A 25,798-nucleotide genomic window follows, 5' to 3' on the forward strand; every position below is an offset into this window, starting at 1 on the left:
CCACCCATAACTTCCTACTGCTTTCGAATCGGCGGTAACCGGCCCGTTAAAGCCCTCGCATCCGACGATATCCCTCCGACGCTGTCAGGGAGCGGGCCCCACCTTCCTGCACACCATCTTAACCCCACCCACACCCCGCGCCTCTGTCCCTCTCCCCGAGCCAGTACACGCGCACCACTTCCCCCCACGCTCCGATCTAGCAATCCCGACCCCGCCGACTCGCCGGAACCCTAGCCCGCCGCCGCCGCCATGCCGCCGCGCCGCGGTAGGGGGAAGGGGAGGGGGAGGGGCAAGCCGAGGGCGAAGGCCGCGGAGCCCGAGCCCGTAGAGGAAGCCGTCGAGTCCGAGGTCGAGGCGGGGGTCGCGAAGATGGAGGAGGAGAGGGCAGCAGCCGAGAGCGAGGACTCGAAAGAGGAAAAGTCTGGGAGCGACGCCGAGTCCATGGATGCGGAGGCTAAGGAGGAAGCCGGGGAGAACGGAGCGGAGGAGATGGACGCCGAACCTGAAGCGAAAGCCGGCGAGGCCAAGGCTGAAGCGCCAGCCGCGGAGACGGGGGCGAAAGCTGACGCCTCGGATGCCTCGGATGATGAAGGCGATGATACTGGCTCCGAGCACGAAGCAGATGCCAAAGGTGCTGCTCCGAAGGCGAAAGCGGAGGAGTCTGACGGCTCGGATGAAGAGGAAGGCGCCGAGACCGATGGAGTGAGTGGAGAGGAAGCCGCTGAGACGGGCGGCGAGAATGAAGACGTGGGGGACGACTCCGAAACCGAAGGTGATGCTGCAGAGGAGTCCCCTCCTCCAGCATCTCCTCCTTCACGCGGTCGCCGCCGAAAGCGAGCGGCCACTCCGGACCCAGCTCCGGACGATGATGAAGCGGAGGAGGAGACCTCCGCGCCTTCGCGCCGCCGCCGCCGGCGGAAGTCGGGGGAGCGTGGTGACTCACCGCCGCCACTGCCGGACCACCTCCGGTGCCGCCGAAGCGATGGGAAGAAGTGGCGCTGCATGGGCCGTGCTCTCCCAACAGTCAGCTTCTGTGAGTACCACTACGCAAAGGCCAACAAGAGCAAGAAGCTGCCAGCGGATGGGGAGATCCTTGCTGTTGCTCTCGAGAGGCAGAAGAACAAGAGGAAGGGCAGGAAGAGCATTAATCCACCGGCGTCCCCTCAGGCAACTACAAGTGACCGTCAGACCAGGGATCTCCCAAATGGACTGATGACGATCTCTCCAGGTAGCAGTGGACCTGCAGCACTGTCGTCGCCTGTGACAACGAAGGTTGGTGTAGAAATTCCTGCACCGATTCGGCGGTGCTATCGTTCCAAGAATGCTGAGCCATTGCCTGTTGGTCCTGTGAAGGTCATTGAGCTAATCTTTGATTGTTCACGGTTGTTAGTTTAATATGTGTTGTTTAGTTCTATGTTGTGCCTGTGCTTTTTACTGATGATTGTGTGGTGTTAGGTTGTTCCTCGTGCAATGAGTATGACAAAGTCAGTACCGAGAACATGTCACCGCTGCGGGTTGACAAAGGCAGCGCGTGTTGCCAATTGCAAGAACTGTGACAAGAACTTCTGCAACAGCTGCATTAATAAATGGTTAGATTTTATTTGTCTGATGCTGCTTTTATTGCATGCTTACTTTGGTTGCATATTGCTGCATCAGTGCATCAGGAAGTTATGATTAAGTTACGTGTAGCAACTTTTCAATTGTCAGGTGATGAGAACTTGGTTGATTGCAATTTAATAATTAGGAGATTGGCATTTTGAGTTTTACTTTTCATGCTATTTAGCTTGTTGGTGGTTAGATAGGTGTACCTAAAGGAGGGACATGCCTTTTGTTGACAGCATGAATTATTTTCCTGTGTAAATATGTAGCTGTGGATCATTGGTTTTATCTCTGTGTGCTGGTACATATTTCTACTGATTATTACAGAGGAGGAAGTGTATACTGGAGATAAATTTTTCTCAGTTATGATCTATGCTTGTTTATTATCTCTAGGTTTTCATGCTATTCTATGCTTTATTTTGCATATACCTGGGAAGGCGAGATAAACTGGAGTAGATTGCCAGCAGTATATGATACTTTTGTTTAGTCTGGATTTACTTATTATGATCTTAGCTTGAGATAGGGAACACTCATATTACATTTTGTCCTGAGATTGTTTCAAATAGCGACACTGTTTGCATGCGGCTGATTAATTTGTATATTGGCTAATCAGTATCTGATGTGAGGACCCTCACTATGCCTCATTTTCCCAATTACTTTGGTGGTTTTTTATGCTTACATATCTCTATTTCATATTTGGGGATACTAGAAGATTTGACTTAGATTTATCCTTCAAAATTTATGTGAAATCATTTCCATATACTATTAGTGGATGAGGCAAATATGTTGCCATGTCAACATAGATAATGTCCCGTTGGTGCTTTCACTGTTCTATAATATATAAGAACTGCTGTTTGATAGATAATCATAGATAGGAAAAGGGTAGGATAATATAAATTTTAGATTTACTCAATTTGATTCCCCTAAAGGAGTGCCAACAATTCAACTTCCCTAAAAAAACGAACCTGAATTCTGTAGGGCACTGAAGTGGCAAATATGCCTCACTAAAGCAGTATGGTCTTTCTGCATATTAATGTTTCGACCCGCATATTTATCCCTGTGCTATGGCTACTAATCTGCATAAACACAAGAGTGGGCTATGGGCGCTGTACTCTTATTTACCACTAAGCACCCTTTTTTGTGATATTATTATGTTTCCTTGCTTGTTTGCATTTGGATATTCAGGAATTCATCACTACTACCTTCTATGGGTTACGTGATTTTTCTATGCTTATTTTTCCCTCATGTGGTGTGCATCCATAACTTAAAGGGTTAACCTACTGGGTCTTCTTTAGACTACAAATGGCTCCTTGATCATTAGCATGTTAGTTTCTAACGCTAGTTTAACAAAATTTGTATTGCTTAAGCTCTGGATCCAAAGTACTTGATCCCAACTGCCTCCAGAATAATTAGCTTATGGACTGTTATCGTGACTTACCAGTAGTGTGGCTACTCAGCACATGTTTGGAGGGAGAACTGCTCTAGGAACTTTGTAGGAAATGTTTCAAAGTCAAACTAAATCAGTAAACCCTATGGATTACAATCATAGTCTCCCCTCTCCCCTTAGAGAACATTAGTAAAATTATTGAAATGTCAACATCATCTTCTATACATAAACATTTGTGTGAAGTGATTTATCATCTTTGATTTTTTACTCTTTGTACATGAATGTAACCATTTTATGTACTTTTTCCTGGAATGCCTACAATAACTTATCTGCATTAACTTAGTTAATGGTAGTTCATGTGTCGGAGTTACAAAGTGTACAATAAATAGAGTGAGGATATAAATTATTCACTCAATAAAGCTACTCAATTGCTGGAGATTCTTAATGGAGAATCGCAAGCTGATAAATAATCGCTTAACTTAGATTTACGATGACTTGTGAAAGCGGAAATTACTCCTTCAGTGGGTGATGTTCAGTTTGCATGCATTATCCAACTTTATGTCAAGAGATGGTTAATTAGATCTCAAATCCTTGATACACCCATTTGTGTGGTTCTAGTAAATTCAGGTTTAGTAAAATTTTGTGCTAACTGTTTGTACACTATAGGTATTCTGGGATATCCAGGAAGGATATAAAGACCCGCTGTCCAGTTTGCCGTGGTCTCTGCAACTGTAACAAATGTGCCCTTGGTAAAACCAAGGGTGCTATGCGTAAGGTGAGCTTTCTTTTATATTTCGTCAGGTTGTGTGCAATTTGACAATGCCATTTTATTGTTATATTTATTTTTTGGTGTTTATGTCTTGGATCTTCAGGAATCACCAGGTGGGGAAGGGAAGATACTCAGTATAAAAATTTCCAACCATCAGTTTTACAAGCTCTTACCTGTAAAACTTGACCAGGAACAGCTTGATGAATTGGAATTAGAAGCTAAAATACAAGGTTTGTTTGTGCTCAATTTTTTTTCAAACCGGACCTCTGTGGTTCTAGTGTGACCTAATTGTCTACTCTTATTTAGGAACAAAAATATCTGATGTCCGAGTTCAGGTTGCTGAAAATGGCCAGAGTGAGTCACTATACTGGTAAGCTTTAATCTCTTATGTTTCTATCTGTGTATGTAAGCTAGTAACATGTCTCTCAATCTAATCAGTTTTGTCCCTTCACTTAGTGTTATTATAAATACATATGTTGAGTATGACATAAATCAATCTTGCCTCGTATATATATATTTATGAACTATTAGATATTTCTTTGGTCATGCAAATGTAAGTCTACGTGCTATTGGTTAGCACTAGCTTAGTACCATTATTGTTCCAGATGTCAGTTATTTTCACCTGTTCTTGCCGTAAAACAACTCAACCCTATTACATTTGCCTGTTATCGAACATTAGATGTGCTGAAAGAGTTATGGTACCCTTGTAATGCTTTTGCATTGAAGCATCTATATTGAATCATCCTAGGGGAGAGCTCAGTTTTTTTTGGAAAAAAAACATTTTATGATTTACGGTTATTTGTTTACCACACCACTTGTTGTAGTTATGATGCCTTTTCATGTATTTGTTAATTGTAACTACCATCCTGTTTCAATTTCTAATTTAACCAGATATCTCATCGAGTGTTCATTTTGAAAGCAGCAATAACTGTAAGCTACCAGCGAGCCAATTCCTGAGATGCTGCCCAACATGCCCATTTAAGCTGTGCCTAAGCTGCTGTCACAAGATACGTGAAGGAAACATGTCGGACAGCACCCCTGAAGATAAATTCAAGAACAGGTTGCTTCAACAAGAGTCTGTCCATGAGGATGGCAGCATTACTTGCCCTTCAATTGAGCTTGGTGGCTGTGGTGACGCACTGCTGAACTTGATATATGCATCCCCTTCTGGGCAGTCTGAAGAGCTAAGTTCAGAAGATGAACTAGATGCTCCAGGCAATCATTCTGGAGTGAAGGATGCTCAGGTTCATAGCTCACCTGTACCAGAGAGTAATGGAAGATTATCTGCTGCCCAGACGGAAACAGTGTCCACATAATCTCCCAAGATGTAGCTCTCGTTGCATGTATGCATTCATCTTTCAGGTTAGAGCACAGCCTGAAGAGGTGTATGATATGGTCAGAATCTGGTAGAGGGTAGGTTGCCTGATTTAGCGAGATTATCGGCCTATAAGGCCATTGATTTTAGCTGTGACATGGGGATTCTTAATTCTTGTGTTCATGTTCGTCTTTGATCCGGAAATCATTATGTTAAACATCGTTGTACATATGGTTATGACTTTATTTTGCCATTGCCGAGAGATGACGGAATGGTTGTTTGTACCGCCCTTAACTATGGGGATATTTTGTTGCTCGCTATTTGTCATGTGAGGGTGGCTTCATGTTTGTTCTGCCATGCGACTCGAATACTCTATGCATAAAGTTGAACACTGCAACTGGTGAGCATGCGAGACAAAGTAAGTGATGTACTATGGTCGACCACGTCTTCCAGATTTCAGATGTCTGAAATGTAGAATCGCTTCACTCGCCAGGTTTAACACATTGCCGGTGAGTTTCTTTGGAGGCGCTTTCATGGCTGCTGGCTTGGAAAAAACTCGTGGGATGCTGCGGCTGGTGGCTGGGAGCTGCCCGACGGCAAGAGCTGGGGCAGCGAGGATGCTGCCGGTCGCTTGGCGGGGAACTGGTGAATGGCGGGTGTTGGGACGGGATGATGGCAGCAAGGCGGGCGCCGCTGGAGATGGAACTTAAGCAACCTACCACAGCGGCACGGAGGCAAAAACAGTTCAATTTCATCTCAATTATGCATCACAATGGAGCCAGCAATGCGCCAAGCTCGTCTACACACGTCCGAGGCTGGCCGCGTCCGACAAGAACTGGCCGAACGCGGCCCGCGATGAGCCGCCGGCCTTGCAGGCGGCGGCCGCGGCATCCCCGTGCGCCGCCACCCGCGCCCGGAGCTGCTCCCCCTCTTTGGACTCCATCACCAACCTCACCTTGGCCTCCACCTCCTCGGCCGTGACCAGCCCCCGCTCCCACCCAGCCATCTCCACGCCGACCCCGGCCTCCTCCACCATGACCACCTTGTTCATCTTCTGCTCCGCGTACATCGGCCAGCACAGCATCGGCACGCCGGCGGTGATCCCCTCCAGCGCCGAGTTCCACCCGCAGTGCGTCACGAACGCGCCCGTCGCCCTGTGGCGGAGCACCTCCACCTGCGGCGCCCAGTGCTTGACGACGAGGCCGCGGCCCTCGGTGCTCTCCAGGAAGCCGTCTGGCAGAAGGGCGTCGAGGTCCGCGTCCGCACGGGGATCAAACAGCCTCTGGGTGTCGCCGCGCAGAGGGGCTCGCACCACCCACAGGAATCGGTGGCCGGACTTCTGCAGGCCGGCGGCGACCTCCCTGAGCTGCTCCTCCGAGTGGGTGGCCGCGCCGATGCTCCCGAAGCAGAGGAACACGACGCTGCGCTCTGGCTGCGTGTCGAGCCACGCGAGACACTCGTGCTTCTCTTTCGTCCCGGCGCCGGCGCCGGCGCCGCCGGGGCCCGCGACCAACGGCCCGACGCAGTACACTGGAGGCGTCCTCCGCTCCCCGACGCCGGGAGGAACCTGCGGGTCCCTGAGAGCTCCCACCGCCCGAGGCTCCAGCGACGCGAACGTGTTCACCAGGATGCCGTCGGGCTCCGCGTTCCGGCGCATCGCGTCCATCGTCGCCTTGTACAGCTCGCTCTCCGTTTCCTGGAGCGTCTCGCGCATGAGGTACGACGCTGGCATGGGAGGGACGCCGTGGAATTCTAGAGGGGCGTCCCCGAGCTCCTTGAAGCTCGGCTGTCCTTCCGCGCGCATCCAGGGAAGCTGGAGGAACACCGCGACCGCGGAGGCGTTGGCGGCGAAGAAGGTGTAGGCCGGGACCCCGAGCTCCCTGGCGACGCCGAGCGCGCCGACGGAAGGCGCGTCGACGACCACGGCGCGGACGCTCCTGGGAGGCAGGGAGCAGAGGAACTCGCGGAGGCGCTCGTTGTAGCGCCTGACGACCTCGAAGTACCAGAGGAGCGCCTCCCCGTAGTCCGCGAGGGCGGGAGGGTCCTGGATCCGGGGGAGCCTGCGGACGGCGACGGACGGCCGGGCGGCGGCGACGCGGTCGACGGCGGCTGCCAGGGCGGCGTCTTGGTCCAGGGTGAGGTCGATGAGCGCGGCCGTGACGGCGTAGCCCTCCTCCAGCAGGACGTCGGCGAGCTGCATCATGGGGACAAGGTGGCTGACGAAGAGGCCAGGGTACAGGACGATCGTCTTCTTCATGGCTTGTGTTTTTTCTGTCTGTTTCGCTGTGCTTGATGCTAACAATCCCCAAGCACAGTCTGCAGTACAGCTCGTGGCTCTCGGGGAGAAGAAGGCTGTTGATTTATTGCCAACATTGGAGTGGATTTATAGATCCACTGGTACGCTAAACGTGGCTAGCTAATTGAAAATTAAAACAAATAAGATCTTGGTGTTTGATTTGAAAAATGGTCACATGCTAGATAGGGTGGAGTGATGCAATCACTTGTTTGTCCTATGAAATTTGACAGGATCACTCTATTCCTCATGTTTATACAAATCATGTGAGATTAGAGGTTTAACGCTCTCGCGGGCTGGAGATCCGGGTTCGAGCCCTGCTCCCTTGTAAGTGCAACGCGGGGAGGCTGTCTGCCTCTTCCCGTCTCGTCGTTTTTTTTTATGCGGGGTTCTTCCTTGCGGCGAGCTAGATGCCTTGCCCGCAGCGGCCAAACAAGAGGGGCCTGGCCTGACCTCCCCAGGGTGTGCGACTGTGCGAGCCACTGCAAATGTTCAGCAAGCAGATCGGCTAGCACATGCGGAAGCACTGGCTCTGCCACCCAAGAACGGCTCTCATGACGTCGGCAGTGACGGCCGGCCAGGGCCCAGGGGCACCGCACCACGTGCAATCCGTGGCGTAGAAGCCCGGCGCCTACGTCGTCGTCGGTGACGGCGATCGCTGCTGCGCGGAGCTACGGCACACGACGAGGGCGCGGCGCCTGGCCGTCTGCTGCGGCGACGAGGTTTCCGCCACACGGGCGCATCGGCGTCGCAGCGATCAGTGTTACCGCGAGTTTGGCGCTACTCCGAGGCTGCACGGCTCTTCGCCTCTTCCTTCGCGGCGCGAGTTTACCAATTTGGAAATCGTGGGGGGCGCCACTTCGGCGCAGAATTTTCTTCCCCTCTCGCTCGCGTTGGAGCGGCGGTTACGGTAAGAACAGTCCAATTTGACACCGTTTTAATTAAACCGCCAGTTATTATCAATAAAACGAGAGCTACCACGCGTTCATCCGAGAGCTCTGCGGCCAGGGAGATGGATGTGTCCTCCGAACATCTTTTTCAGATGCTCCCGGCCACTCGTTCGTTGCACATCTTGTGGTTGTGGGAGATTATCTGCATTCTGTTGCTTGGTCCCCTCGACTCGAGGAACAGAGTCCCCGCCGTGCTGGTCGCTGGCAAAAGGTCCGCAGAGATACGTGGGCTCAAATACACGGGCCTTCCATGGGCCCTCAAAGGCTAAGGCTCCTTCCCTGATGGGCCGTAGTCTCGGAGCAGCAGGCGTCGCATCATCATACAGTCGCGCGGGCTGTTATTACGGCGCAACAGGACGCGCGCAGGAATCCATGGCCCGGCCAGAAGAAAGCCGGACGACCCTAGACGACGCACGGACTAGCGAGCGCCGCGCCACACTACCGACCACGTGAGCTGTTGCGCCAGAACCAGAAAAACTCATAGCGTTCCGTCCCCAATCTCCAGCACAGATGTTGGCCCGTTCCACGCCCCAAATCGGCTCCAAAACCGTCGTCCCTTGTGGCCTCCTGGCTGGCTCTGCGGTTCATCACAATTCACAGTGTGTGCGGCTCCTTCCAGATTCGCATGTTCATGTTCCTGCTGCATTTCAGACATCACTGCGTTTCCATTCCACCCCCAATCCGGGAATCCCTCCTTCGAGACGCGAGGTTTTTCCGATCCGCTAGGCAGTACGAGAGTTGAACTGATTCAGACAAAGAGTTCGCCGCCGTAACTCTGCAGTTCATCTGCTGCTCCATTCACAAAACGAAGAAACAAGTGATTAACCCCAGGGTTAAAAGGCACCGAGATTAGACATGGTCATCATAGTCACCGCCCCCCAACACCACATCCCGTAGATCTCGATCATTCCCGTCAATCCCCGCTATGCAAAAGAAGCTACTACTCCTACAGAACACGCGTGTATCAACACGGAGCGCCATCATTGCCTTTCTGAATTTACAAGGAAAACGCATCCCTTCTGCTGATCATCACCATCAGGCAGAGCGCGAGGCCGAGGAGGACGGCGGGGACGGCCTGCGGCGTCGAGGAGGCGGCCGCCGCGCTCGCGCTGCCCGTGCGCTCGAACTGCAGCGAGTCCACGGCCAGCGGCATGTTCTCCTGGTCCGGGCTGCACCGCGGCGCCGCGCCGCCGCCGGACCCGGAGCCGGACTCCGTCGGGTGTGCGGCGTAGAGCATGGCGCGGAGCACGGCGGAGACGGTGGGGATGTAGGCCGTCTTGTTCTTGGCCAGCAGCCACGTCAGCCCCATCAGCTGGCAGTCCCGCCCCAGCATCCGCCGCGCGCGGTCGCCGCCGGAGACCTCGCGGCTCACGTTCCCCTTCAGCTGCACGGTTCATCGATGGAGAAGCTGCAGGTCAGCACCTTCTATTCGAACGGGACCCTGAAGAAACGCGGATGCACTAAATGTGGTTCATGCAGGGGACGTTCTCGCGATGCAGATTTTGTTGCGAAGTAGGTGGGCTCTGTTCAGCACTCAACGTTGGATTTGGCTTGCTCAGACTGCCTCAGTAAATGCTACCCATGCAAAACAACCTGTTCATGCCGATGCGCATGCACATTACCTGCACACTTGATCTCAGCAGACTTCAGCAGTGCACGCAACTGAAACATTGTCAAAAAGTTTTGAATCTCCTTAATGCAGCATGGTTGTTACCGATAGCACGCCTGACTGGCTGCTCGTCAAGCTCGTGTCGTACACCGATTAAGATGCCAATCTGGATGCAGGACAGGCAGGTCGGGGACAAGCCCGGCTCAATTATCCACAGCAAGTGGTGGTTAGCCGACTAAGCATTCATAATTGGGAAAGGCTTTGGACAATGTGACACACGCCATGCTGTCCAAGTGTGCAAGGCATGGTCCTGCAATTAACTGGCAGCTAACAAATGCCACCGAGTGGGGGAGGATTGCCCTTTGCCACGGTGCTTTCAGAAAGAAAGGCAATTGAGTAGTATCAGGTAGCAAATGATTAGCGGTGATCAGCTCAAGAACAAGCAGCTGGTCCATTTGGGCATTCGAAAGTCGATACAATGATGTGCTCGGAAAGGGGCTGCGGCTTTGTGGGAAAGCCGGAAAGGGGATCTCCTCTCATGGATGCTATAAAAACGGCCTTTTTGCTAAGCCGAAAAGAGAAACAAATAAAGAGAAAAAAAGGCATAGCTTGTAGTGCCGCACTAGGATACTACTGGTTGGTCCCCTTGCTAGAATGAAGCAATGGACAAAATTGTTAAAGTGATTTTCCGATAACAAAGTGTAAAAAGTAACCAATGCATTTGTGAAAGCGTCACAGATTAGGAAAAAAACTTTTTTCATGATCAGAAATTAACAACACTTGAAATGCATCAAAGTGAAGGCAGAAAGAATTGTATCTGCCCACCATGAACTCGGAAAGTAAGATATGGCAAGATTCGTGTGAAATGAGAAAAGGGAAGAGACAAGAACAGAAAAGGTAAACCATGGCAATGGCAATGTCATTATTGTGGGAGAAAAAAAAAGCTAGCGAAGCACGAAAGGAGGTCACCTTTTGCAGTGACTGGACGCAGCGGGAGCAGCCGGAGTAGGAGGCGTTGCGGCAGCTCTTCTCCAGGTCCTTGACGGCGGCGGTGGGCGTGGCGTTTTTGGCCGCCGCGCCGACGGCGAACGCGGCGGGGCAGCGGAGCGAGCCGATCTGGTGGAGCCGGATGCCGCAGAAGCAGAGCACGGTGTCGCACGTCTTGTTGGGCGTCGGCAGCGCCACCCCGCGCTTCTCCAGCGCCGCGCCCAGCGCGTCGACGCACCGCTGGTTGTCGTACGGCACCATGGGCCCGTCGTCCCCGGGCCCGAGCCCCTCCTCGCCCGAGAGCGACGAGGGCGGGGGCGCCGGGGGCACGGACAGCGCGGTGCGCGCGTGCGCCGCGAACAGCCACGCCGCGAGCACGGGGCAGCACCGCCCCCGGTCGAGCGAGCCCGTCCCGCCCCCCGCGCCGCACGCCGCGGCCACGCCGCCGAAGAGCTCGGCCGAGAGGTCGAGGTGGCAGGGCGGCGAGGAGGCGTTGGACGGCGACGAGGAGTTGGACGGGGACTGCGCCTGCGAGAGCGGGAACGAGGGCACGTCGGAGGTGTGGGCAGTCGAGGTGAGGAGGGCGAGGAGCAGCGCGACGGCGAGGTGCGCCGACATTGCAGCCGGCGAGGTGGACCAGGTGGCGGCGGCGAGATTGTTGGCGAGAGCCAAGAAGTAAAGTGTGTGTGTGCGTGGGCTTTGGGGACCGGGTTGTATATATGAGCCGGAGCCGCACCGCGGTCGGGAGGGATGTCTGCCCCAATTCTTGGTTCAGGGGTTTTTGGGTTGGAGACCACAAAGTATCGTACGGTAGAGTTAACAGCAGTAATAACAGTGGAAAGTATCGGTACAATTAGTGTAAACGGATCGGATACTGATATCATATTTATATTATATTTGTTTTCATATATTCCTTCGGAGTTGGAGTCAGATTCGGACCCAGATACCTATCATATACAGAAACGAATGCGGATTATCTCGATTACAAATACGAATGTATATATATCGAATACGGGACGAGATGGATAACGATAATATCGGTTACGAATATTTCCTAAAAGCAATAACTATATATATCAAACTTGTTTAATTATTTATCCACTCAACGAGCGTAAATTCTAACTAGTTTGTGGTGAAAAAAATAAAATTATATGATACTTGAACGAAAAGCCAAAATATATGTACCAAATAAAATCAACCATACTAATGGATGTTTAATTGAAAATATTGAATTTAGATTAGACAGAAAAAATACTTTAGAAAAACTTGCACTCACTTCACTTACTAGTTTGAAAATCTTTTCAGATTTTATTCATACGGAACAAGTCTATTTTTGACTATCAAACTAATGCTAGAGTTTGAATTTAGTCCTCGAACTAAAAGACAGAAAACAAATAAGATCTAAATTTAAATAGAGTATCAATAGATAGATTATATTTTTAGAAAATTTTTTATGGTAATTTTGTAATTTTTCGATTTGAAATGAATTAGCTATAAATTTTTAGAGATTAAATCAAATTTTTATTAATATATATTTAATATAATACAACTATCCGAATCTAATATCCGGCTTCACTATCCAAATTATCCGACCGGATATTCTATAGATACTACTCCTCTTGTATCCGAATTTGATATCTGAAAAATAGTATCCGGATTCGATCCGATATCTAAGAAAATATCTGGATATCCGATAATAATATCCAAATCACTATCCGATCCCTCTCGGTTGATCGGTCGCTCAGAAAATATCTGTACTATTTACATCCCTAGATATAATGGTTTGAACCTTGGAGTACCACCTAATAATACCATAAAAAACTTTCACCTTCTATTCATCAGTGTCATCCAACCTTTTAACTCACAACCTGAAACACTAAATTTTATCCATATTTTTTAATCTGTTGGATCTTATAAATTTACTCCTGATATGGTCCGTACAGTCGGAGTGCATTATTAGTATATTCTAGGGTTTCTTGTATTCCGATCGAAGTTCTGCCTCCTCCTGATGACGCCCGTCGGCACCGACGATTAACACATGCCCACTTCCAAAGTTCCAATAATCTCCACACCTCATCCGCAAACCTACTTTACCATGGGTCAACCTTTCTCCCTGGAAAACCTAAATACTTCATCCCGGATAATCTCAACTTTAACCTCTTAAATCCATAGAAGGTAACTGCGGATGAAGGCTAATCTCACCGGAGATGGTTCGAGGCGAGCCGTGGGGTGCGAGAGTTTGGACAGAAAGGCGAAGATTGATTGAACCAAAAGCGTGGAAGAATTAAAAAAATCCGCTGTAGAAGGCAGAGAAAAATTTGGTTCTTTTTTAAAGCACTGCGTGCAGTTGCTCGGCAACGACTAGCCATCGCTCTTAGATTGGTCCGTGCGGCGAGGTGTGTGATTTTTTGGGCTGGGATCCTGATTGGCCGGTGGTGGTACTAGCATCACTGTTCATGCCATTCTTTTCGTGCTATGATGATCCGATGCTACAAACAGTTGGGTCAAATCAAGATCGAAAAGCAGGAGGACTAGCAGAGCAGTGGTACGCTAAACAACAGGGTCGACAGCCCAGGTACAATCATTTCTATCTTCGACTTAACAATTGCGAAATGCCTCACACCCTGTCGGAGAGGAGAACAAGAATGCCATCTTGGCCCGTCGATACCGCCGCCGCTGAACCAATGGCTCGTCGAACTGTGGATGTCAGGCACGAAACTGAACCCTTTTTTTTAGAAAAAAAATCTACTACTCATGGAATTCCTGCCGTGAAACTGCGTTCTGTTTGGGAGTTACGGGACACAATGAGCCGGGAATCATGGGGTCAAACGCGCATGCTCGCTGGGGTTAGCTCGGTACGCGACTGCACGGCCTGACCGTGGTAGGGAGGAGAGGAGAGCACGGTGGTGGCGGCAGGTGGAGGTGCTCCCTGCTCACTGCACGGCCTGATTCCCTCCCTGTTCCAGCTCCACCAGTGAGGGATGATCCTTACAATTCTTGATCGCAGAAAAGATACCTTCTTTCTCACCAAACACTGACAACCTGTTCTAGATGAACTTAATCAAACACCTCCCTCTCCCCTCTCCCTCTCTCTCTCTCTCTCCATTTGCTTTACGGCAATGGCAGTTTAAAACGAGATGTTTCAGAGGAGAAGGATTCAAAGAGGGGGAAAAGATACGCAGGGCAGCCGCGCTGCCGAACCAGAGCAGGTAGGTCACAGCATCACAGGTCCACAGTTCAGACAGACTGGGAAAGGGCGTGTCCCTTTTCCGGCTGGGCCCGGCCGTCGCCCTTACCAACCCCTTCACGTGAACGGATGGATGCCAACAGCGGTGGCCAGCGGGCGTTGGGCTCCGCGGCTCCCTGCTGCAACGAGAGGACAAGCGGCCTTGTCCTGCGGTCCTTCTCTGACCAGTCCCGTCGCACAAACCGGCCGATCACGGGCTCGTCTCTGCTCCCGCCTTGTTAATCCGACCCCAGGCCGGGAGTTCCATTGCCGTTTGCTTGCATCCTGTATTCCTAATTCCTGTGCCGTTCTCTTCAGGCTGACTCCATCAGCGTTCCCTAAAGCATACTGTACTCTATATATAAAGGAAGATTCCGTTCTCTATTGCTCCAGCAGCGTTTTCTAAATGGTTCTCTAAAATAGAGAACGCTATAGGTTTCCTCTATATATAGAGATTCTCTCTCCTCTTCTCTATTTTTTCTTTACGTTTCAAACACTGAATTAAATAAAAATAAAATATGTCCATAGCGTTTGAGGTATGATAAATACGTACGTACAAAAATTTGGAACAAAATACGTTTCTAATATAGGGTTTAATGTATAGAGAACGAGATTTAGAGAACGTTGTTGGAGAGAAATGAGATATAGAGGAGAGAATCTTGTAGAGAATTCTGTAAATAAAGGATGTAGAGGATGGGATTTGGAGGATATCGCTGGAGACAGCCTAGGCTGGTAGCCTCCTAGCCTTGGATTGGAGGAAGGGAGCTGATCGAGAGGCGAGCTAAGCTTTTTGTATGGGGCTTTCTTTTACCTCTTTGTCAGCATGCCTGCCACAGCCATGCCCAGTTGTTCTGATGCAGAAGCTGTCCACCTGTGCGTGCTACTGTGCTAGCTCTTGCACATGCATAGAGAGAGAGAGATTGATGAAAGATTGCACAAAGATAGAAATCAAACACCGTCCTGCACCCGTGTGGTTTTACCTTGCATCAGCAATGCCAAGGACCACGTACACCCACACTCTACTCAGGGTGTGTTCGGTAATTCTTAGAGGGGTCTAAAAAATAGCCCGTTCAATTAGAGGTATAAATATTTTAGATGTATATTAGAGGGGTGTTCGTTTACGGCTCTAAAACGGGAGCAGTGGCGGCGGCGCGGCTTGCGTGGAGGAGCAGGGGGCGGGCGGCGGCGCAGCTTGCGGGGAGGAGCAGGGGGCGGGGCGGCGGCGGGGGGGAGGAGCTCGCGGGCGGGGAGGGGCCGCGTCGGGGGGGAGCAGGGGCGGCGGCGGGGGAGGGGCAGCGGCGGGGGAGGGGCCGCGGCGGGGGGGGGGGAAGCAGGGGCGGCGGCGGGGGAGGGAGCAGGGGCGGCGGCGGGGGAGGGCCGGAGCGGGCGGCGGAGCAGCGGCGGCGGGGAGGCGCCGCGGCGGGGGGTGGGCGGAGCAGGGGCGCCGCGGGCGCAGGCGGCGTCGGGGGGCGCGGGCAGGGGCGCCGCGGCGGGAGGGCGGAGCAGGGGCGCCGCGGCGGGGGAGGCGCCGCGTCGGGGGGTGGAATTAGCAGGGGCGGCGCGGGGGGAGGAGCAGGAGCGGGCGGCGGCGCGCAGGGGGAGGAGCAGGGGCGGCGGAGGAGCGGGCGGCGGAGGAGCGGGCCGCGCTAGGAACCGTGACCGCCGGATTAGAGGATTTTAGAGTGGCCGGTGGCTCTAAAAGAAACGGACCTCTAAAATGAACAGTAGGGCGGAATTAGTGGGCCGTTCGGTACCAATCCTCTAAAGTTTAGAGGATTCGGCCTTTAGACGCCGGTACCGAACACACCCTCAGGCCAAATCCCAGGCAGCTTTCTCATCTTTTTCTCGGAAACAAGAAAAGCCGTTCGCACCGGGGACACTCGAACACATCCAGCCAGCCAGAGCCAGGTCGTTTGCTTGGACTTCTACGAAGGATGCCAATGACAGCGGCATGATGAGCCGCGCGAATCCTTGTTGGGATTTCCCTTTTTTTTTGAGACCTGAGCTGGCCCTTTCTGCCTTGCAGCTTCTCTCCCAGCCCCTTTCGCTGAGCGCCCTAGCGAGCAGAGAATACTAACCTATGCACGGGGAGTACGCGTCAACTGTCAAGGACCCCATCTCTCGTTGGTCGCCGTGCAGAAATGCCCATTAAGTGCAAAGCCCTGTACAGAAATCCAAAGGGATTACCAGGACACTGCAGTATTCTATTCTGGTCAGGCCAGGCTGCGACTGCAGGTCTGCGAGGCAAAGCCGAGCTGCGATCCAGGAGGGAGGGGGGGGGGGGGGGGGGGGCAAGGCGCGGGCATGTGTTTTTGTTTGTCAGGTAGCTGTGGTCTCCCTCTGTTTAGTCCTTGCCGAGGGGCTGCGAACACTTGTCTCTAGCTCCATGGGAATAAGCAACGGCCTCTGGGTTAAGGGGGCTTGTTTATTCTTTTTTTTCTTTTTGCTGAGGTGTGTGTGGGGACGAACAGGAACGCTTGAGGATGGTGACAAGAATGGTGCCCGAGATGCCCGGGCTCCTGGAAATTGGACGACGAGGTAGGCAATGATCGAGGCTTGATGGCTGTCCCGTCAAGCATTGCTTGATGGCTTGATGCCAGGGTCGACCGGGCTAGTTGAGGCCGGCCCACATGGCCAGATGGCTTTATGGATCAGCTGTTGTCTCTTGCCTCTTGGGCAGGTCAGGTCCAGCTTTCCTGGCCGACCGCGAGTCCAAGACTTGTGCCGGGCCGCCGGGCGCAGCTCTGCAAAGGCTGCGATAGCATGAGCTCATACCAGAACATGATCCAACGTCCTGGGCCGTGGATCCTACATGATGGATATACAAGCCCAGGGCACCATCTCGCTAAGGAGAGACCTCGCGCCTAACTCCACCGCGGCAAGCACCAAGCCAGAGTTTGATTTCCCTCCTCTATCTCAACTAAACGACGTGAAACCTGAAAGTGTTGGCTTTGCAGATTCCGACCGGGTCATGGCAAAGCTGCCCAGGCAGGCCAGGGCACCCTAAGCAAAAGCCTATCGAGAGACCACTAGACACGAGAGCTCAGACAGCAACAAAAGCAACAGCGGCTCACTCCGCCCTCGTGCCAACCAACCGACTCCAATCACAATACCAGAAAACAACTCACCGTGCACTTCTTCATTTGCATTCTCGCGAAAGATAACCATAACTTTAGCTTAGCCATTTTCTTGCTAATCCAAAATTTACATTAGACGGCGTGGTTGCCAGTACGAAGCGTAAACCTCTGTGGACTCCAACGTAGTTAAGCTCGGACTCGATGACTATTCTGTTCAATTACATGTGTTTGTTCCTCACATAGAGTTTGTGGACAGGATTACAGGAACTTTCCGTGAATTTTAAAGAACCCCACGGCTGACTACGCCAGAGTGGTAGGCAAAATTTTCACTGAAGGTTTTCAAACAAGAAACCCCGTGCAGACAGTTGCTGCTAGTGCTACTTTCAGAAAAGACATAACACTGTGCATCAGATTATTAGCTTAACGTTGCCATTGCCAGGATGCTTCGAGTCTTCTATTCCACCCATCATCTTTTGTTGCTGCTATACACACGATCGATCTGTTTAAGAGAGAAGCAGCATGGATGAGAATTTCAGGCTTTCCGAATCCGAATGTAACAAATTTCAACTTATCATGGCCAAACTAACAAAGAACAAAAGAAAGGAACCACTAGTTTGATATCAGCGAATAAAACTGGGGAATCTAAAGACAGTCCACACAGCATATGATACAGGTTGATGGGCTGTTTCGAATCTCAGAAATAACTCATAAAGTATCCTAAACTTCTTGTTATGTTGCACCACAGCCAAATTTGCAGTGATGAGCCAGATGGTTTCTTCACCAGCTTCTGGCACCCAACCAAGAAAGCAACATAAGCTAACAAAGTTCCTCTTCTCAGATCATTTCTCATCTCTCACAATCGAATGAATCCAACTTCCGAAATTTTGTTTAAACAAAAACTAAATAATGTAGAACCATGTGAAGGAAAGTTTTATACATAACTTAATCAGATGTGGTGCCATTCCCTGCAGCAGTTGATTATTCTAGGACAAAGGCCAGGACACTATTTTCATGCTGGTGCAAGAGGGTTGTTGCTACAAATCTATTTTCATGCTGGTGCAACAGGGTTGTTGCTACAAATCTGTTCCTTGGGTGCAACAATTGTTCTATAAATTTCTTAGACAAAAAAATCGAACAAAAAGAAAGGACTCAATTACAAGAATCAAGATTACCTGATACTGTTTGTTTACGAGAAAAAATCAACCGGTTGCTTGACATCCTTCTCTAGTAGTAAAGTCTTCAACGTGTGCATGATATCAAAGCCTGGGTCCAGCTTGCGTTGCCACCCCTACAGAAACATTATCATGTAAGCATATTGTATATCTATCTACAAGCAAATTCCGGTAAAGTTAATCATGGGCAATGGGCTATTAAATTAGTATGTAGCATAAAAAATAAAAGTACTGCTAGTTGATACAATAAATTCTAGACAAGTCTACACTAAAATTGTAAAAGCAAATTCTATCCAGAAAATTAATGTCCTCTGATACAGTCACTAAGCTGTTCAGTCTGTACATGATATATTCACAAACAGGAACCTGAATATGCCTATCCTATTTAAGTCTATAGCCTCTTTTAAGTATATACTGTTGAATCCCTTCTGTGCGTGGTGCCACAGCATAATACTTAAGATGAAATATTTGATATACCAATTCTTTTACCAAAGAGTTTTACCTCGAGGACCAAAATAGTAACCATTACAGTACAGATGTTGCCATCAATGTTTACTTTGTGGCGGCGAACTGTATCAAGCAATTGATGCATGCATTCAACAGGATGAAAGACATCCCCTTCAGGAGTTCCCCAGAATGTAAACGTCCTGTCCAGTTCCTATAAAAAATAAAAATATTTTTTTATTTATGCAAAAATGTTTGCACTACAATTAGTAGTGCACAACAGTAGTACAGCAGAAAACAGTCAGCAAATCAAGATGCAATTGTCAAAGGCTGGATTAAAATAAACAACCAACAAACAAAAAGAGTATTAATATGAACAAATACATGATGCACCAAACAATGCTAAAACCAGTGACCCACGTGTCAACGTACTTCAAGGAATAGTCACTCTAGAGATCAGTTACATTTTGTGTAATCAATACCAAAGCCACAAATTCGAATATGAGAAACCACTCCTATTGTCTATTATCATAATATAGTTAAAAATCATTACTGTCCTGGGTCTAAAAAAATAGTGTGTGCATATGCATAGCCAGATCAATCAAGAGTACAACCATCTTTCAAGATAGCCCGAGTTAAAAAAGCACAACAATAAATAAAGTACATGGAGGGCATTCAGATGTCACATATGTAAAAAAATAACAGATATAAATGAGTTCTAAACGTTTACTGCTCTTTTTCTGAATCAAGTTTCACACTTTACCTCAGTGAATGCCACTGGATTTGGACAGCTCTGATTTTTTGACAACTGAAGGGTACACTTAGCAGCAGTAAGACCATCTCTAGTAGCTACTGCCTTGAAGAACTGTTGCAAGTTATCACGGTCAGATCGTGTGAGCTCAGCAGTCATGCCCACGTCAAGAAACACAATATGGGGCTTGGCTCTGAAAAATCGTCTCCTTGAAATCTTGTTATCATTTAAACGGACAAGAATGTTTCCAGGGTGCATATCCGCATGAATAAAGTTGTCCTCCTACAGGATCACGGTAAATGCCTTATGAATAAAATCGTGCGCAATACCTAGCATACATGACCACATACAAACAGTACCACTAAGTGAAAAAAGAAGGAATCACAGAATTAACAAATGTATACATACCAGAAGCATCTTCAGAAAAGCATATGTCCCAATGTGTGCAAGGTCTTTCTTCATCCGAGCATTCCCTTCGATTTCATCCATAAAACGAGAGACACTTTCTCCATTCTCAAAAGTCTCAACTAGGACAGATGGATGCACAAGTGGATACAAGGGCTTCGGGAAAGACACGTGTCTCCATCTGCGGAAGTTGTAGATAAAACGACTCAAGTGAGCAGCTTCCCTAGAAAGATCAACTTGAGACATCATGAATACTGCAAACTGACGAACACTCTCATCCAGCCTCAGCCAGCTCAATCCAGGGACGATATTAGAAGCCTTGGCCACAAGATTGATGAGTAGAAAGTCTCTCTTGATTGATTCTCCAACACCAGGATGCCTCACCTTAACTGCAACATGCTTTTTAGGATGTTGATTTTTCAGTGTAGCCCGATGTATTTGCGCAATGCTTCCAGAAGCAACAGGGTTCTCCTCAAAGGACTCAAATATTTCAGAAAGCTCATGACCGAATGCCTTCTCAATGGCAGCTTTGCTATAAGCAAAGCCATGCGCTGGAGCTGCACTGTGAAGCTTTGCAAGCTCAACGCAGAGATCACTTGGAAAAAGATCAGGGCGTGTTGCAGCCCACTGGCCCCACTTAATGAATGCTGGCCCAGCCTTTTCGAGGGTACGGCGCACAAGGCTAAGCCACCTTCTTCTGAACGCAACACTGAACTTGTCAGCAAATGGAGCTAATGCAGTTGCAGGGAAGAATAGGAAAGTCAAATGCACTGCTCTAATAAGCAAAGTGATGCCCTCCCAGATTGACCAAACAAGAGATGACAGAAACTGGCGAGTATCTTGTGCCTTTGTGATGATGCCATCCATTCTTGGCATGAAGGAAGGTGCGTCTGCCAGGACTGGTGGTGCAAGTGCTATCTTGCCAAAAGCTAGAGCCATGACCCCAGGGATGATATGGAACCTCGTAAAGGACAGACTAATTGCACAGGCTGCTCGGCTCATCAGCGGGAACCGCGGACCACTATACGAGTACATATGACTGAGCCGCTTCCATGCCAATTGTGCTTGCTGGGTTGCTGATGAATTGGCCACTGCCACAGAGAATGTGCGATAGCCTCTGGACATCCTGGTTCTGCACTTGTGACCCTCAGCTCTGTTCTTTCTGACAATGACCTTGTAATGTGAGAACATCCTTGAGAAGACAGCTGGAATCTTTCGCCTCGTCGACAAGCCATTGTCCCCAACCGCTGTGTAGTACCCACTTCTGTGGCTCGGATGGGAATAAGTGGCTGCCCATCTATTTGTTCCAATCGCCAAAAGCCTGCTCAACAATGTGTGAACAGAAAATGTCAAGGAACTTGCAAGTTTCAAGCTTAGATAACACTTGCCACGAAGCTAATTTTACAAGGTGAAATTAAGAACTGAATATGTGCAGAAAAAAAAGAGACTCGAGAATGTTGCCGTTGGACTAATCATACTGTATTATGCCCAGATTACAATGTAGGTGTTTTTTTTTTGTTTCCCAGATGCCAACCCATGAAATCCCAATTGATTCTCCTGACCAACAGCAAGCTCTATCTTCATTCATTAGCGAAATCATAGGGACCCATTGATCAAAACAATCCCAAAATTTCCAAGTGCCATGGCTTCACAAATAATTTAAGTAACAAAGGTGGGCAGCCTGCAAATCCAAGCCTACTAGTATGCACACATCAAATTCGCTTGTCGTGCCTACCTGATTCTTCTGACCCGCTGCAGTTTGTACCTTCACACGCATTACCTTCGTGAATTTACCAAATTATAAGCTAAATCCGAAGGCATTTTGATCACAATAGTTAGTAAGATTCAGGGTGTCGAATCATTGTAATAACCAAACAAGCCGCACGCGAGCCCTGGGCTACTTGTACTCAAAATTAAGCCAGAACTCAGCCGTTTGTAACAATATCGGGAGCCCGCCTTTCCCCGTCCACCAACTGAAACAGGAGAAACAGGGCACGATAGGAGGAACGAGGAGAAACCGAGCCGCACCTCTCGCCGACCCCCAGTAGCCGTTGCATCGGGGATGCCCGCTTCTTCCGCCTTCTTCACAGGATCAAGCCGCCGCAGCCCGCAGAGCATACCACCCCCGTCCCCTCCCCTGTCCCCCACCAAAAACCCAGCACGGCCCGCCCCCCGCGCCGCGATGCAGCACCTGCGCGCGGGCACGCACCCGAACCGTACCAGACCGAACCTGGAGTTGGGTGGGGAACGAACGACAAGTGGAGGCGGCGCGCGCCGGCGGCGGCGGGAGACGAGATGCGCCCCTGTCGCGGCGCGCTCCTCCTCGGCTCCTCCCCCGGGTCGGTGGTGGGCGGGGGAATTGCGTGTGTTTTTTCTGTTGGGGAGTTTATTTCTTTTCGATTTTCTTTCTTGCAGAGGAGGGTATCCACGAGGGTTTATTCCCGATTGCCCGGAACTATCTGGGGCACGCGCGGCAGCGGCTCGAGGTTGGGGAGATGGGGTTCGGCAAACTCCGAGCCGACCCGACCCGGGCACCGGGTCTCGGTGCGCCGACTTGCTGGCGCCAAGGTCAGCCGTGCAGTATGCACGGGTCGTCGTGTCGTGTGCCAGCGAAGTTGGAATTGTCATCTCGTTCTCGTCACGCGTGAGCTGGCCGTGCTAGGCTACGTGCCGTTTCTTTGGAGAACACCGTGTTAGCTATGTGACGTTAGTTTACAAATATACAAAGTATAACTCCATAGGAGCAAATACTATGTGAACTGCCAAAACTTAAAATCGAACTGGTATAAATCAGAGGGAGGTGAAAACATAGGGATTAGATTAGATCCTGTTTGGATCCTCTAGCTAATAATTAGCTAGCTAAATTTAGCTATTATGAATCCAAACAGATAAGCTAATGGACTAGCTAATGATATTTCAGCTAATTAAAATAGTGTTATCTTAATAGCTGGAACCAGCTAATACCAGCTAAAAGTATTTAAAGACTGTATTATCCCTAACCCTTCTGATAAATTTTCCTACATAGGGATAGCATGATCCGTTAATGTTAATAATTAGTCATTTGTTGGTGGATTTAAACACACCTAGCTAGCTGATTTTTAGCTAACTAATTAATAATAGTCTCTTTTAAATTAATTATTAGTTGGGGAGGCTCCAAACAGAGTCTTAGATTGTGCAAATGTTTTAGAATCTGAATGAATCTAGAACCAGCCTACGGGAGATGACACTGGGTTTGCATCAGTTTTGTTTTTTCTTTGAAGAAAAATTTGCGTCAGATTGTGTTCGCGTGTCTTGGGCCATAAGTTGATTTTTCTCTCTTTTCTTAGAGCTGAAGTTAAAACAAAATAAGTTGGTTTAATTTGGGAAGTGCCGGTACGGTATGCTTTTTTGGTAACGGGGAGGGAAAGAAAATTGGGCCAACAGATGCAGCACGGCCTACCTCCGACATTTTTAGGCCTTCATTAGGAAACAAGCAGCCCACGGCCTTACGTAACAAAGGTGGCCGGCCCGATACCGTATCACGTCATGGGCTAGAACAGTTTCCCCATTTAGGCCATGTTCGGTTGGAAGTGGATTGAAGGGAATCAGAGGGGGTTGGAAAGAGATTAAATTTTTTACAAGTCAAAATCCCCCTCAATTCCCTCTAATCCCCCTCAATACCTCTGTGAAAGGGATTAACCGAACAAGACCTTAGGCATAGACCAGGTCAAATCATAAGGACTACTAATTGGCAGGCACCTGGAAGGACCAGCAGACATGATGTCATGATATAATGATGTATACACTGATAAATGGTGAGATGAAAAAAAGTTCGTATCTCCGCGTGGAAAGTAGACTTTTAAACGTATTTTAAAGTTGAAAATGAGGTGCAAAAGTGTGAATACTTTGAGCAGCTGGAAGTTTGAATTATGCTCTTGTGCGCTGTAAGTGTGAAATTGCGAGTGCAATCTCCTGAATTGGCAAAAGGTTGACTTTTGTTCTAGTCGGAAAATAGAGTGCCTACCCGACTCCTTGCAGCCTCAGAACCATACAGGCCGCACGTGCGTCAAATAGCATTTTCTTTCTCCAGCTCCAGGTGTTTGGAATGTTTGAACATATAACTTGGTTCTTCAACTAGAGGATTCCAGTGCATGCTCTGCTTTCTTGGATTAGCCTCCCGTGGTTTGCTGACAAAGTTTGATGGTAGAGTACACTGCACATGGAGTCACGGTTACAAATTTTTGGGTAATGGATATGAACACTCACGATTACCTTGTGCATTCTAACTTTGATCCCTCCCGTAGTAGTAGTCTCTATGTGGCACGTGCCAATCCCTTTCTCTTGTTTGGAGTGGCAAGAAAAAGGCAGATCAAAATGAAAAGGCGTGACGGAAAGAAAATCCTGCCCGCACCGAGCTACGAGCTCGCAGCACACCATTCTGTCGCCTCCTTTTCTAAGATTCCCACTATAGGCGGACAAGTCTTCGTCCTCTAGAAAACTACCGGTAGCTAGCTAGCTCCAAGAACACCAGGAGACCATCCGCCAAAAGCGTAGCCGTGGACGCATGCTGCTGAGTGGGAACCAAACGTGCTGCTGCGGGTATACCTGGCGGAATCGTGGCCACGTTTGACAACAAGGCCCGCAGCACAAAGTTGGGCGAGCGAGAGAGCGGCCGGGCTGCTTGGTTCGTCGTTGTCGTCTTCGATTCAGAGAGTTTCCAGATGTTCCGCCAACGCAAGACCGAAAAGGCGTCTTCTGTAGCCTTCTTTCTCGCTTGCACACGCATCGCACGTGCCACCGCGGCACGTGTTGTCACGCACAGTACGTCGACAACAGGCACTATGGCTAGCTGCCTTTTCGATCGGCCGCCATGGACAGCATAGTTCGAGGGTCAAGTACGATCTGTGTTTGGTCTCTTTAATGTCGACGTGACACTCGAACATATGAACCCACAGACTTCGTTCCAAAAAAAATGGCTATGTACATGGCCAATGGCATTTCGAAATTAGATCATGGTACGACACCTCTGCAATACGAATTCTTCCCTACCGATTCGTAGCGGAGCACATCCGGTGTGTAGATGGTCATCATGTCGTCGGTCAATGGCTTTTGTTCGAGCTAGCTCCCGCGTGATCTTCATGCATGCTTCACGCGTAGCACTAGACCAGTAGTAGGTGTCAAACCTAACTAGCAGCAGCAGCAGCAGCAGCACTCGGGATATGATGCACGTGCTACATGTCGACTACGACTAGGCCCGTCGCAAAAGGCGAAAGGATATTTGAGCGCCATGCCGCGATGGAGGCCAGACAAAACAGAGCTTTTGGGTGCCCGCTGCCCCGGTCGCCCGGTCGGGACGTCTCGTGTGGCTGGGGAGCCAGGAGCCCGCGCGTGGCTTTCTCCCCGTGCGGGACATGGGCACGGCGGGTCACGGATCCCCGCGGCCGTTTTCTTGGTCGGCGGGGGCCTTGGAAACGGGCGGCCGCGCGCGCGGATCTCCGGCCGCAGGTCAAAAACGCCACCGCCCGGGCGGCGCTACTCGGCACTGCTGTCACGCGCGCGCGGTGAACTTGGCGCCGAGAGACTGAGCCGTGGCGTATTTACTTCCCCGGAAAGCCACCCGGCCGCTGGAACTGGACGCGCCTGCCTCCCGCGGTTTCTTCTCCGTCTGCTCCCCCGCAGCCGCAGGTCAAACCGCGCAGCTAGCTGTGCCTGCGCCCGGGAGCAGGCACGTACAGCGACGTATGGTATGGGGGGCGGCGGGCGATCTGCTTCGACGGTGCTAGCTAGCTTAGCTAGCCCTGACAGCCAGGCCGGGGCTCAGGTGGCTTTCGGGGC

General features: G+C 49.9%; 4 protein-coding genes across 5 annotated transcripts; 1 reads left to right on the forward strand and 3 right to left on the reverse strand.

The window, feature by feature from the left end:
- Nucleotides 1-136: 136 nt before the first annotated feature.
- Nucleotides 137-5,422, forward strand: LOC112880398 (lysine-specific demethylase JMJ25-like). Of its 2 annotated transcripts, none has more exons than XM_025944991.1 (6): nt 137-1,353; nt 1,456-1,589; nt 3,653-3,761; nt 3,859-3,985; nt 4,062-4,125; nt 4,678-5,422. In XM_025944991.1, exons 1-6 carry the CDS (start codon nt 250-252, stop codon nt 5,069-5,071), a joined length of 1,932 nt encoding a protein of 643 aa, XP_025800776.1. In that variant the 5' UTR covers nt 137-249; the 3' UTR covers nt 5,072-5,422. The 2 variants fall into 2 exon arrangements, with proteins under 2 accessions (XP_025800776.1, XP_025800777.1); XM_025944992.1 differs by having other exon boundaries at nt 137-1,272.
- Nucleotides 5,423-5,828: 406 nt separating this feature from the next.
- LOC112880399 (anthocyanidin 5,3-O-glucosyltransferase-like) lies at nt 5,829-7,565 on the reverse strand. The gene has a single exon (XM_025944993.1). It carries the CDS (start codon nt 7,325-7,327, stop codon nt 5,870-5,872), a length of 1,458 nt encoding a protein of 485 aa, XP_025800778.1. The 5' UTR covers nt 7,328-7,565; the 3' UTR covers nt 5,829-5,869.
- A 1,508-nt stretch (nt 7,566-9,073) lies between these two features.
- LOC112882323 (uncharacterized GPI-anchored protein At4g28100) lies at nt 9,074-11,677 on the reverse strand. The gene is made up of 2 exons (XM_025947353.1): nt 10,892-11,677; nt 9,074-9,697 (listed from the first exon to the last, which is right to left on the reverse strand). The coding sequence occupies exons 1-2, from the start codon at nt 11,525-11,527 to the stop codon at nt 9,311-9,313; spliced, it is 1,023 nt and encodes a 340-aa protein (XP_025803138.1). The 5' UTR covers nt 11,528-11,677; the 3' UTR covers nt 9,074-9,310.
- A 5,606-nt stretch (nt 11,678-17,283) lies between these two features.
- Nucleotides 17,284-22,383, reverse strand: LOC112881400 (ABC1 family protein YPL109C, mitochondrial-like). Its single transcript, XM_025946061.1, has 6 exons — nt 22,013-22,383; nt 19,988-21,305; nt 19,592-19,861; nt 18,887-19,042; nt 18,385-18,500; nt 17,284-17,711 (listed from the first exon to the last, which is right to left on the reverse strand). Exons 1-5 carry the CDS (start codon nt 22,039-22,041, stop codon nt 18,399-18,401), a joined length of 1,875 nt encoding a protein of 624 aa, XP_025801846.1. The 5' UTR covers nt 22,042-22,383; the 3' UTR covers nt 17,284-17,711; nt 18,385-18,398.
- Between the last annotated feature and the right edge of the window lie 3,415 nt (nt 22,384-25,798).

The sequence above is a fragment of the Panicum hallii genome, chromosome 2 (assembly GCF_002211085.1).
Source record: "Panicum hallii strain FIL2 chromosome 2, PHallii_v3.1, whole genome shotgun sequence".
Taxonomy (NCBI): Eukaryota; Viridiplantae; Streptophyta; class Magnoliopsida; order Poales; family Poaceae; genus Panicum; species Panicum hallii.

Bases quoted from the DNA above. Each gene is read 5' to 3' on its own strand.
- LOC112881400 (XM_025946061.1), bottom strand. From the start codon at position 22,041: ATGCAACGGCTACTGGGGGTCGGCGAGAG. The intron at 19,862-19,987 runs GTATGTATACAT...GTGATCCTGTAG, and splicing joins CTTTTCTGAAGATGCTTCTG to GAGGACAACTTTATTCATGC. The intron at 18,501-18,886 runs GTAAAACTCTTT...ATGTTTCTGTAG, and splicing joins TTACTATTTTGGTCCTCGAG to GGGTGGCAACGCAAGCTGGA.
- LOC112880399 (XM_025944993.1), bottom strand. From the start codon at position 7,327: ATGAAGAAGACGATCGTCCTGTACCCTGGCCTCTTCGTCAGCCACCTT.
- LOC112880398 (XM_025944991.1), top strand. From the start codon at position 250: ATGCCGCCGCGCCGCGGTAGGGGGAAGGGGAGGGGGAGGGGCAAGCCG. The intron at 1,354-1,455 runs GTCATTGAGCTA...GTGTGGTGTTAG, and splicing joins TGCCTGTTGGTCCTGTGAAG to GTTGTTCCTCGTGCAATGAG. The intron at 1,590-3,652 runs GTTAGATTTTAT...TGTACACTATAG, and splicing joins AACAGCTGCATTAATAAATG to GTATTCTGGGATATCCAGGA.
- LOC112882323 (XM_025947353.1), bottom strand. From the start codon at position 11,527: ATGTCGGCGCACCTCGCCGTCGCGCTGCTCCTCGCCCTCCTCACCTCG. The intron at 9,698-10,891 runs GTGACCTCCTTT...TGAACCGTGCAG, and splicing joins GCGTCCAGTCACTGCAAAAG to CTGAAGGGGAACGTGAGCCG.